General features: G+C 47.0%; 1 protein-coding gene across 2 annotated transcripts; it reads right to left on the bottom strand.

The window, feature by feature from the left end:
• Positions 1–2,687: 2,687 nt before the first annotated feature.
• Positions 2,688–8,917, bottom strand: SET (SET nuclear proto-oncogene). 2 transcript variants are annotated; one of them, XM_045082549.1, is made up of 8 exons: positions 8,492–8,917; positions 6,859–6,916; positions 6,042–6,184; positions 5,588–5,691; positions 5,369–5,482; positions 4,448–4,618; positions 4,213–4,359; positions 2,688–3,605 (listed from the first exon to the last, which is right to left on the bottom strand). In XM_045082549.1, exons 1-8 carry the CDS (start codon positions 8,562–8,564, stop codon positions 3,582–3,584), a joined length of 834 nt encoding a protein of 277 aa, XP_044938484.1. In that variant the 5' UTR covers positions 8,565–8,917; the 3' UTR covers positions 2,688–3,581. The 2 variants fall into 2 exon arrangements, with proteins under 2 accessions (XP_044938484.1, XP_044938485.1); XM_045082550.1 differs by having other exon boundaries at positions 4,254–4,359; positions 8,492–8,916.
• Positions 8,918–13,079: the final 4,162 nt, after the last annotated feature.

The raw sequence follows: 13,079 nt of genomic DNA, 5'->3' as shown, positions 1-13,079 counted from the left end.
TCCTCTTTAAACAACTGGAACGGCTGTCCATTTATCTCCTAAAGAACTTGTCTTGATCTCCAGAAACCCTGAGAGTTTTCACCCTTTGTGACAGAATTCCATTCTTGAAATGGGCAGAGAGACGTCCTACCAAAACCTAACAGGAAGTCAGAAAAACTAAACCTATTTTTTTTTTAAAGATTTAATTTATTTATTTGACAGACAGAGATCACAAGTAGGCAGAGAGAGAGGAGGAAGCAGGCTCCCTGCTGAGCAGAGAGCCCGATGCAGGACTTGATCCCAGGACCCTGAGGTCATGACCTGAGCTGAAGGCAGTGGCTTAACCCACTGAGCCACCCAGGCGCCCCTAAACCCATGTTTCTAGAACCAAGTGAAACCCTGAAACCAGTTGTTATAAAGCAGGAATGATAAAAATTACCAAATTAGTTCAGAAACACAATTGGCTAGGAATCCTCTGAAGCCCAAAAGGCCCCCAAAATCCGTCAAGTCAAAAATCTAACTTTTGGCAGCCTGACAACTTACACAAGAGAAACAGGCCAGATGTAAAACCAATGGCAACCTAATGAGACAGGACTCTGCGGACCTTTACAACTCTACATCCTAGAGCCAGAGCTGGGTCAAACTGCAGGGCCTGTCACAGAGGTCAGGGAACGGTTGGTTATCTTTCAGAAATCAGAAATCCTTGGAGAAACCCCCTCAACTGCACGGATGGTCTAAAATAACATATTCCTTCAGATTTGAAATGAAACCTAAGGATACATTACCAGATAGATACATTATCCTCTGTGCCCCTGTTCAGAGTTTAGCAGAGTCTGGCAGAGCTTTGGAAGATGTCCTCTTCCCAAAGAAAGTACCTTAATAGCCAACACTTGCCCTTTTTCATTTGAAATGTCCTTGTGCCAAAGGAGTTTTAAGCCACTCATTTGGCACTTTCCAATACACACCTAAGGGCCAGCCAGAGAACCCCTCTTGCAATGGAGCAAAAAGTGCCCTTGCTACTCTGTAGCACTTTCTAGTACACTAACATTGCCACCTGCCTGCCTCACAGCCTAGGATCCTTCACAGATTTGCAGAGATGGGGCCGTCTCAAAGGTGGTCTCAATAGTTGGGAGGAAATTATCTTTTTTAAAAAAATATTCTATTTATTTGACAGAGAAAGAGATCACAAGTAGGCAGAGAGGGGAAAGCAGGCTCTCCCCTGAGCAAAGAACCTTATGTGGGGCTCGATCCCAGGACCCTGAGATCATGACCTGAGCTGAAGGCAGAGGCTTTAACCCACTGAGCCACCCAAGTGCCCCAAGGGAGGAAATTATCTTTTAAGGGCTATTTTCTTAAATCACCTGCTCAAAAGTAAAGGAATATTTTACGATTATATTGTGACCTATAACCTGACAGCGCTCTGAACTCACCATGTGTCCGTTTTAGTAAGCTGTAAGTTTGAGAAACAAATATTACAGGCTTACTTAATGATTAATTCAAGTGACTACTTGTTTTTTGGCTAGCCAAGAGATCCTTTAACGTTGAGACTTTGATAGGAAAATACTCAATCCCTTCAGGAACTAACTACATTCCAAAAGAAGTTTCTTTCCCATGACCTTTATATCTATCCTTTCGTACAGATGCTCTCTCTGCTATACTGGACAATTTGAAGAGCGGTCCCCCCTTCCCCAGTCACTATGAATGCAAGTCACACAGAAGAACTTCCTTATTATCTCAATCCAAGAGCAAGTTAACATGTCTCTACAAAACAAGGAGAATGACCCCAGTCAAAAAAAATCTTTATGTTCCTTTATTGGAGCAAGATTCCTGACCGGTATACAGTAATGTATTACTAAACATGACCTGTGCAGAAATTACATACTATCCATCTAGACAGGTTTTCATTACACTTTGCCTATCGATGGAATAGTTCCATTTATAAAGTTTTATACATCAAAAAGCTTTGAATTTGACCAGGCTGTCCATTAATTCATCTCTGAAAAAGTTAAGTGGCATTTAATTTTAGCTACTATAATTTACAGCATTAAAAAGCTTATGCATTAGGTAGCTTCCCAAAATGGTATCCTATGCACAATGGCATTTAACGGCATTTAGCAGAGCAGGGCCTGTCATCTTACCCGGATTCACACAGACAGGCCTCGCTTGAGAGCTATATGCTAAATAGCTAGTACTTTGAGACAAAAGTACTCCTGAGTTTCTTACCACCAATACGGACTTCTTACTCTGAGAGTCTGTCTTCTCGGCCACACTTCATAGTACCAACGAAGACGCGCCAGTAACTGCCCTGTGTGTAACTTGGCATTAGAGCACCAGGTCTGTCTGATGGTGGTGGCAGGCACTATTATTATATCCAGGTAAATAAAGGCCCATTTTTAAAAATGCCAATTTGAGACACAAATCAAGGGCACAACATAATCAGAATTGAGTTCTGAGCAATCTGGTATCCCGAATGATGTGGAAGATTTCAGAAACTGACGGCAAACTGTACCCACGATGGCTCCTGGCTTTGGAGACATTAATACATTGATTCAGATCCCTTTCTCAGTCCACACAGCCCTGAGGTCACCCTGCAAAGTGTGTATCAAAAAATACGGAGTCAGGGTGACAAAGTTTGACAATACGTTATACAAGTCAAACTTGGAAAATCATATTAAATACACCTGTTCTGAGAGAAAAGCATCAAATCCTTTGTGTACACATTTAGTTTTATTGTAACAAAGCAACTTGTACACTTTTAACGTTTAAAACTGAGCATCATCTTTCCTTTCCAGTGAAACAAAAAGAAAATTTTAAAAATAAACAGGAACAAAATTACAATAGAGAATGTCAATTCCAAATAAGATCCTACAAGATCTGCTGATTCTCCCATCGAGTGGCAGGGCTCAAGTCATCATTAGGAGAGAGTTTTATTTTAAAAGTGTCATCTTAAACTGCAAGGATGTCCGTTAAACATCACAATTAAACATGCCAAAGGAGAAGCCATGTTGTCAAAATGCCCACTTAACCCACCCAAACATCTCAAACCCACCCTTTGCTGACCTTCTATAACCCCATTTTTTTAAGTTTTTTTTTTTCTTTTTTTTAAACAAGAGAAAGTAGACAGGTACATGTTGGTAAATGCTAACTGTCCATATTCACATAGAGACACAGTGTAATCTCTGAGCCCAATATACAGAGAAAGGAGGAAAAAAGCTAGAATTCTATGCACTACTACACAGGGGCCTAGCACCCTCCAGCTTCCAGCAGAGCTAAGGGAGCAGAAGGTTTTTCTTTTTTCCCACAGAGCACGGTGGTGTTGATTCCATAAAGTTTTTGTTTTTGTTGAGACAGGAAGGGACAAAAATGAATTTGGAACAAAAAGGGGTAGAGATTCTTTTCCCACTGTATTCTGCTCAAGGTATTTCCCCCCAAAATAAGCTGAGAACCATGGTATAAAGGGAGAGAAAAAGGAGACTTCAAAAAACAGGGCAAATGAGCACAAGAGGAGAAAAGAAAAAGAAAAAGGAAAAAAAAAGACGGCAACTTGCTCCCAGGGACTGAAGAAAATTAAAAAAGGAAGGTTGGAATCCATCAGTGTTCCATTAGTCATCTTCCCCTTCATCCTCCTGTAAGAAAAAAAGTGGGCAGTCAATCTTCAGGGTTAATTCTAAGTCATTTCTCAACATTCACACACTCACTTACGGACTTCCACAGAACCTACTGCCACATTACCGGTACTCGTTAATTTTACAAACCTACGAATCAGTCTTTATCATCAAATCTCAACTGAAAAACACAGTGATGTGGTTTCAGATAAATCAGTTAACCTTTCAGCACTCACTAAAATCACTCACCTCTTTCACACCAAATAATACAAACAAAAACCCATCTATCTCAATTGCACTTTTAGTTTGCCCAAAACATGTGAATCTGTTACTTAGATTTCTCAGAATCTGACCAGCTGCACTATCCGTATCAACTTCATTAAGTACTGGCCAGGGAAGGACAGGACGGAGTACTAACCACAAAGGCAGAACTAGTTATAGTTACATCACGGAGACAAGGACCTTATTAAAATCTCCTTCCATCCCAGACAACAAAATAGCTGATCTCACCTACAAATCCTCCCATGATCAATTGGCCAGTTCTATGATATAACACATTTAAACCCACAAAGTAACAAGGTAAATTCTGAGATGATCGTTTTTTGGACTTAACCAAACTTTCTTTTACCTCTCCTTCCTCCCCCTCATCATCATCTTCATCTTCTTCACCTTCATCCTCATCTCCTTCTTCATCAATATCTTCCAATCCTTCTTCTTCTTCATCATCATCATCATCCTCTTCTCCTTCCCCTTCTTCGTCATCCATATCGGGAACCTTAAAAAAACCAAGAGTTACCTGAGGAACTAATTTTCAAACAAAGGAGACAAATACAACTTTGAAAAAAGGCACATTCTCAACTCACCAAGTAGTACTGTAATGGATTTGGCCAAATATCATCTTTGATGACTTCTCCTAACTCATCTGCACCTGCATCAGAATGGTCAGTAAACCAGGTGAAGAAGCTCTCTGGTTCCTCATGCTGTCTCTTCCTGCTGGCTTTATTCTGTGTTTGACTTGAACGTTTCGTCAAATCCTAAATGAAGATAGAAGAACTTTTGAGACAGGTTCTCCACAACACCTAAATTCCCTATAAATGAAGATTTTAACCCAAAAGTGGGGGGGGGGGTTTTTGCGAGTAATACTTATATGTTATCTACACTTGCTATCTAAAACAAATTATGAAACAAATAGCAGTTAAATAAATCCTAGAATTCTGGTCTGCAAAAACTTGTTAAGTTTATAGACGCTTTTCCTGAAAAGGTACCATATAAATTTGGCTTTTTAACAAAATTAGGTCCAGTTTGACAACCACTACCATAACACAGTAGAATAACTTAACATGGGAAGGGGGAGGCACGTCTGGGTGGCTCAGCACCCTGGAACTGAACCCCGAATAGGGCTCTCAGCTCAGCAAGGAGTGTGCTTCTCCCTCTCTGATATAAACAAAATCTTTAAAAAAAATTTTAAATGGGTTTACCACTTAGACGCAGACATAAATGCAGCTTGGGAAGTAGCAAGCCATTTATTTGAAAAAGCTCAACCACCAATATGAAAATCAAAACAATGCAGCCCATTTCTTTAAAGACTTGCACTAGAATTTGTAACAACAGCTCCAAGCCATGGTATTTGGCTTTAACACACTAGATATTTTTTCTTTCTTTCTTTCTTTTTTTATATTAAGGACTTGTATCACACACATTACCAAAGCAGCAGTATTGGTTAAGTGGTTTAACTAAACCAAAATACACGAAATGATACCTTCACCCAACAATTCCTCAAATACCTTTCCAGATTTCCATTTGATTTCAGTGGACTTTGAAGATGGATCACCACTCTCATTCAGATGAAATTCTTTGGAGAGAACTTTATTTTCGAAGTAAGGGTTTTCATCAAAATACTATAATAAAAGATGGAAGAACTGGAAATCAATACAAACAGGTCTTCAAACCAAAGCTCCAATTCATTTCCACACTGGCCAATAAGAAGAGTTACTGATACTTACAAAATCTATTCTGTAACCTGATTTAATATCTTCAAATTCTGTCACTTCAACTCTTGTCAAATAATGCAGCGCCTCTTCATCCTCCTCCCCAAGCAGTGCAGACACTAGGTGACCAAATTATAGGTCAAATGAGTATTAAACAAACATTAACAAACAATTCAAGTGATGCCTTTAAAAATTTTCCAAAGGATCACCTTTGATTTCATAAATCCATTAAATGCAAACCAGACAGATCAGTGTCAGAGCCGTCACTATCTTTTACCAAGTAATTAAAGAGAATCTCAAATCACAATGGTCTCTTCTAAAATAGAGAAAGCATTAAAAGGAAGCCTCCCCTCTCAAGTGTTTTAATCTTTGTAAAACCAACATGTTCAACTAAGCTCTCCAGCCAAGTCCCTCCACTCTAACAAGCAGACATCCCATACCCTAGAATAAATGTTCTGATACAACATACCTTGTGGATGGTTGACAAATGTTGTTACCCAAAAATTGGGGATTTTGGCGATCAATTCCGACCTCTTCTGAAAAAATGGTTGGCGGAGTTTGTTATATTTCTGTTCTACTTTCAAAATCTCCTCACTGGCTTGTTCATTAAGTCTGAAGCAAATGAAAAAACCATGGTGACGATGATGGTTACTGACAAACACAAAAACTGCTGAAACTCCAAAATATTTACTTATTAGCTTTAGAAGAATACAAAGTACTTATGTACACCTACACCTATATTTTTGTAGTTAGAGACACAAGTCAAAACAAAGATGGCAATTTGAGGGGCTTCACCAACACACATTCTCAATAATTAACAGTTCTCAAAGTGCCCAAACTGAGCACTTTGGTAACATTGTATATTTACATCACCAACTCTATCTCCAGTCTAACTTCAACTGTTTCAATCTCAAGCAGACTGTTTACAAAAAAAAAAAAAAAAAAGTTGCCAGTAAAGTAACAAAGTTATAACCCAAGTGGGAGCAACACTGATGCCATAATACTGAACTATCAGAAGTCCAGGCACTGCAATTCAGACAACTTGTAGCCTTTGAAAGCAAACCCAGGCTTTAGGAGGTCAATGTACTTTCTTCAAAAACTTTTCGGTCCACATAAAAGTATTTCACAGGAAACTAACTCCGAACTTTCAAAATATTTCCAACCAAATTATAACCTTTTCCACTTAGGCAGTGGATACAGATTTATTTGACCATAGTTTCAATGATTACCAGACTGTAAGTGGCATCTCAGAAAACTTCTGCAAAGTAAACTACAAAAAACTTTACCTGTCTATTTCATTTTGTACTTCATCAATATGTTCAATTGCTTCTTGCTGTTCTTTTTCTGCAAAAAAAAAAAAAAAATATATATATATATATATGTATACAGGACTCAATACCACTTAAAACATAAAATTAGTTTTCCTGAGGTCAACAGAGTCTGTGATGTGACATATCAATAAAGCAGTTTTGCAAAAACAAACTGCCTACTACAACACGGCATGCTCTCCACGTGTTCATGCCTGTAGCTGACAAATTGCTTTTTAATTAAAAGACTATTCACAAATGCAATCTGCTAGGCTACTCAAAATATCTGCAGCACTTTTTCAAGACTTCCCTTCCAAGAACAAGACCAGTTACCAAAGTTTCTATTATGAAACATAAGGAATAAGCCTTATTCAAAAATTCTTACTGTTTCTTATCACATTATATACCTGCTAACAGAAATGATGCCAGCTGTTACCGCCAATACGGAAACTAACCCAAGACCATAAGGAAAATGGGGACACCACCTATCTTACTGGTAGAATCACTTCTTACACAAAGTTGAAAATACCGCTCCGCATCGATTACAATTAAGACATCAGACACGCCTGACAGGTAAGGCCCTTGAATCTACCCGACCATCGTAAACACTGGACTTTACCTTCTTAGACTAGGAACCTTGGGATTCCACCCTGACCTTTCTCTCCCCTCCCCAACCCAGTTTCAGGCGGGCTTATCTCAGATGCGGCCCCACACGATTCTGGAGCACACTTCAGAGGGAGCCAGCATGAAGGCTGAGAACTGTGAGCCACAGAAGGCAGGGGAGGAAAAGGGGTGTGCTATGGAAGAGGCGCCCTTTTGTCCGGCGAAGACTGCAGAACCTACAAAGCTAAGTGGGCGTGAAGGGGCCCGATCGCGCGGTTCATTTCCGGTAACCATCCCGGGTTTTGCAGCCCCCCTGCCGAGAAAGCCTTTACGGCCAAGGCTGGGAGGTTTGCTGAGAGCCATTGTAAAGCCCCTCCGACACGCTGGCCGCCGGGCCAGGTTTCACAGCGCTCTGCCGCGACGGGGTGGCCACCCCACGTGGGAAGTGTGCCCGGGGCCGGCGAGAGCATCCTCCCGGGCGGCCCAGGCCCGGTGCGCGGCCGGCCGCGTGCTCCCCCGCGCCCCCACCCCGCCCCAGCTCCAGGCGGAGGGCCGCGTCGGGGCCGGCCTCCGGGTGCGGGTGCGGGGGCGCCGCCCGCAAGCCGGACGAGAAGCGGGAGCCGTGCGGAGGCCCGGCCGCGGGGCCGCGTCCGGCCGCACCATGTGGCGGCGGCGGCGGCTGATGGGAGCGAGGCATCATGGCGGAGCACAATAAAGAGAGGCTTCTCGGGAGGGAGGGAGGGGGAGGAGAGCGAGGGAGGGGGGAGAGGAGGGGGGGGTCTCCTCCGCCCGCGCCGAGCAGGCCGCAGCGCCCCCGCCTCGCAGCGCCGTCCGCCGCCGCGGCGCCACCCTGGCCCCGGCCCCGCGCGCACAAAAAAGGGCGCCGAGGCGCGCGCCGGCCCGTCCGCCCAGCGCCCCCCGCGCGCCCCGGGCCCCGCCGGCGGCCTCCGGGCCGGGCGGGCGGCGAAGATGGCGGCGCGGGCCGGCCCCCGCCTCGCCTGCTCCTCACCTGAGGTCTCGTCGGCCCCGTCGTGGTTGGAGTTGAGCTCCTTTTTACTGACTTTGGCCGCCGGCGCCGACATGGTGCTGCTCCGCGGTCGGGGGGGGAGCGGGGAGGGGGAGAGAAGGGAAGGCGAAGGGGGCGGGCAGCGGCTTCCCCTCACGCCACACGCGCGGGCGCTCGCTCGGTCCGGCCGCCTCCTCCCGGCGCTCGCTCGCTCGCTCGCTCTCCCTCCCCCTGGCTCGCGCGCGCTGCCCTCGCGGCCTGACGGCGAGGGAGGGGCTGGGGCGGCGTGCCGGGCCCCGGCCCGGGCTCCTGCTTACGGAGGGGAGGCGGCGGCGGGCGGGCAGGCAGGCGGCTCGGCTCCCTCACTCACGCTCCGCGGTCCAGCTCGCTGCTCGCTCTCCCCGAGCCGCCTCCTCCACCACCTCCTCCTCACGGCGAGGGGCGGGCGGCAGGGCGCAGGCGCGCCAGGCCCCGCGCGCACGCCCCGCCCCCGGCCGGAGAGGCTCGCGCCGCCCCGCCATTGGCTGGAGCTCCGGGACGAGGGGGCGGAGCCGCGGCGAGGAGACACAGGGCCCGGCCGAGAGGCGGGAGGAAGGAACGCCGCGACGTACGGGGCCGGCCCCCCGCGCCGCGCTCCCCTCCCCCGCTTTCCCCTTCTCCAGCCCGACCCGGGACATTTGCGCGCTACGGGCGCGCGGCGGCCCGAGAGGCGGGGCCTCGCCGGGCTGCGCGCAGGCCCCCCGGCGGGCGTATCACGTGGTGGCGGAGCGGCTTCCCTTCTCCGCCGGGTGGCGCGGGGCGCGGGGGAGTGGGGTGTTACAGCCCCCCAGAAGTGCAGGCCTTGTTGTAGCCTAGCTTCACACCGGGGCCCAGAAATACACGCACCCCGGGCTCGGCGCCCTGGGACCCTGCTGGGGCATCACTCTCGGTGGGTGAAGGAAGACGGCATCTCCATCCTATTTTCCAGGTGGGGAAGCTGCCCTTGGGATTCACTCAAGCTTCTCTGCAAACCCCGAAGGTGTCCAGTCCACTTACAAGGCCTTTTCCTGACTTCTCGTCCAAGCTCTGCCCCGAAGGCTGTGCGCACTTGGGCAGGTCACCTTCCCTCTCTGTGCCTATTTCTGTTGTGAAATTATGTAATTCAAAAAAAAAAAAAAAAAAAGGCTGACAAGGGGGAACGGTGTGTGATTGATGCCAAACTGTAAGTCCTTTGAAGGCAGGGAGATACCACATTTATCCGCGCCTTTTCTGCCCAACTCCATGCCTAACGCTTAGGAGAAACAGTAGGCTAGGAGACAGCAATAGGAGTGGATCTCATTGAGGCGCACAACTGTCCGACGGCGTAGATGGTGTTAAATTCATTTCACCACGTCAGAGAAGGGACCTACAAGACCTGCTTCAGCCGCCAAGACATGTCTGTTTAAATAATCTTTTTCAGGGTGCCTGAGTGGCTCAGTCGGTTAAGCGTCTGCCTTTGGCTCAGGTTATGATTTCGAAGTCCTGGGATGGAGTCCTGCACCTGGCTCCCAGCTCCTCCCATCAATCTGCTTCTCCCTCTAACCTTTTCCCCTCTCTTGCTTTCTCTCTCTCTAATATATAATATTTTTCAGATAATGCAAATGCACCACTGTTCTACTCCCTCTTCCATAGCCCCAAAAGGTGGACCACAAAAAGCCTGAATTCGCTCCCTGGGACCGAGCCCACCTCAATCCCGCACCTGTCTCAGTTGGACAGGCTTCTTAAAGGAAGAATTATTAGTACCAGTGATAAGTTGGTCAATGTTTGACAACTGTTTCCCAGAAGGGAAAAAACACATACACACACCAAAACCCCTGATTTGTAGCATTTGCTGATTTCCATGGTGTATCAGTACTCTCCTGGCCAATTTCCTGCCACCACTGTGATGTCACTGAACAATTCTGAGTTAAAACACAAGGCTCTAGTGCACTGCTGAAGAATGCACCCTGGGTCACAGGCTGTGATAAACTATAGGTGTTTTCTCATTTAATCCACATAAAATACAAAGCAAGTATTAATATCCTCATCTCGCAGCTAAATCCAACTTTTTCTGATGTGGGTGGCAGACCAGCAGATAATAAGGCCCCTGCTCAAAGATCGTTTTTCCACTTTTTGACATGACATTTGACATCAGGACTCAGTAGACACCTAGACACAAAATAATACTACCCTTACTAAGTGTGATGTGCCTCTTAATTTTCTACTCTATTTTATTTTCTTTAAATGCAGGTTGCACTCCACTAAATTGATTTTGTGACCCATTAATGAGATGAAATGGTCTGAAAAACACTGTGCTGAGGGCTGCTGTTTTCAGACAAAGCCTACTCACAGGTTGTGAGTACCAGTGACCCAGAGCATTTCCTAAGCGTCTGATCTACCTGAATATCCCACACATCCGCCAGGGCTCCAAGTCTCTTCTCCAACCATCCCAGCCCTTAGAAGCAATCCGCTCCTCTTCCTGACCTTTCCCACAACATTTCTCAAGATGAATGCAGGGAGCCCACACTAGGAAGTGGAAGAGAAAGAGAAAGCAAAAGGGCAAGATTTTCAGTAAACAAGGGAGTGGCATGGACACGCCAAGAGATAATTCACCCCTGCTGAATTAGTCACCGTGGTCTCCCCGAATCCAACACCATGAGCTCTGCTTTCTCTCCTTGACCTCTCTCCTCTCCCCCCAAGCTTTCTTTGAGGGAGGAGAGCCCCGCAACTTAAAGATTGGAAGAAAGATGTGGGAATTCTCTACAACACCACAGTGTCCCAAGATGACCAGGAAATGTTAGCAAGGATGGCCTTCAAAACCTATCCCGTCTACCTCTCTGAGCCTCCTTTTCCTGATCTGTCAAATGGCATTATTCACAACTTCTGTTTTGAGAGCTGATGTGCCTGCCTGATGGGTGTCCAGGGAGGGGCATGAGCTGTCATCTGGATTTAGATGAACCACCCTGGAGGAGCCATGGTTCTATCTTCTTATCCATCCCGGTCCTGTCGATTCTCCCAAGGAGCTAAACAGAAGGTGACCAGGAGGTCTCATCCATATTTTACTGCTCACAAGTGGGAAGAAATTTACGAGCCATCAAGAGCTCTGATTTTGAGCCATTTGATGTCTTGAGTGTTTCACATCTATTTAAGCCGTACAGCAAGCCTAACAGAGGGATTCTCTTGAGCCCATCTTACAGGAGCCCATCTTACAGAAGAAGGAAGCACAAGTTATGTCACTTGCCCAGTGAGATCACACAGTCAGCCAAAGCCAGATTTAGAACCCTGGCTGCCCAGCTTTATCACAGGGAGGCATCAGCTGGGCAGGTCTTTCACATCTCATTTGGAAGGGGATGGACTGGGACCCATTCAAGTCAAACTTGCCAGGTCACCCAGCAGACCCACGGGAGCACCAAGATGTGGACTCTTCATCCAGTGCTCCTTCCACAAGCACGACTGGATCTCAGCCATGTCAGCAAATTAGGAATATTTATGGGCTCCAAGCTGCTCCCCTCTGCACTTAGGCAGCCTGCTGTCACATCTTCCTAGGGCAACGCTTTCCTGTCTTCCACGTATTGGGACCCTCGAAGGCCCCACATATCCCCACTCTATTGGGAGAGACCTAATCTCACAAACAGACCACGTTGTGACTGGCTCCAAGCAGTGTGTCTGGAAAACACAGACTTTACCTCCAAGTTAACAGTTAATGTGGGGGCAGGGGCAGATGTGAAACAGACAATTACAATGTAATGAGATAAGGGGGAGGCTGGGGGGACTCTGGGCGCTTCGCTACAAGGGCAGAAGGGGGCTCCTAACACCCAGCAGCTGTGGCTCAAAGAACACCTGCAAGAAGTGACTTATCAGCAGAAAGGGCAGAAGGAGAGGAGCACAGGTAAGGAGACAAGAGTGATCCAGGCAGAGGAAAAGTGAGAGAGAGAGAGAGAAGAGCAGCGAAAGGTGCCAGAAGGAGGAGGAACCTGGAGAAGTGGGCAGGGGCCAGATGGACAAGGGAAGTCTCTAAGTCGGCTCCTTGAGGGTGATGGGGAGGCAAGGGTTTTTAACCGGGGAGTCACGTGATTGGCTTTGCTCAGGCTGGATGGGTGGGTGGGGGGCGGGAGGAGGAGGAAGCTGGAAGCCAGAGGAGTGGCAGTAATCCGGCCAGAGCTGTGGCCAGGCAGCAGCCGCAGGAAGGAAGTGGACGCATCTGAGAGGTATTCAGGAGGTAGAACCACCAGGACTGGGGGAGTTGTCTGGATGTGGGGGGTGGGGGGGCGGTGAATGAGAGGAAAGGGTCATGCATCACCCAGCCTCAGGCTGGCTGGGGGTGCCCCTTACCAAGACCAGGAACCCAAGAGGAGTGAGTTTGGGGGCTGGAAGACAGGCCAGCTTAGGTGTTAGGTTGGGCGCAGGGATGAGCTCCTACGTGCTCCTGGTCTCTCAGTTTTGCCTTCTAGTTTTTCTTCACATCACCCTAATCCACTCACCCAGCCTGTGCTGAAAGCCTTCAAGGTGTTTGGGGTCATATCTCAACAGGTATTGGGAAGAAAAAAAAAAGTCCTGTAAGTCTCCCATAAAGTGTAGTGTAGAAACTTACCTC

The sequence above is a fragment of the Mustela putorius genome, unplaced genomic scaffold, assembly GCF_011764305.1.
Source record: "Mustela putorius furo isolate JIRA1106 unplaced genomic scaffold, ASM1176430v1.1 tig00000596_pilon_pilon_pilon, whole genome shotgun sequence".
Taxonomy (NCBI): Eukaryota; Metazoa; Chordata; class Mammalia; order Carnivora; family Mustelidae; genus Mustela; species Mustela putorius.
The sequence above is the reverse complement of the archived record's forward strand: the minus strand, read 5'-3'. Positions and strand labels throughout refer to the sequence as shown.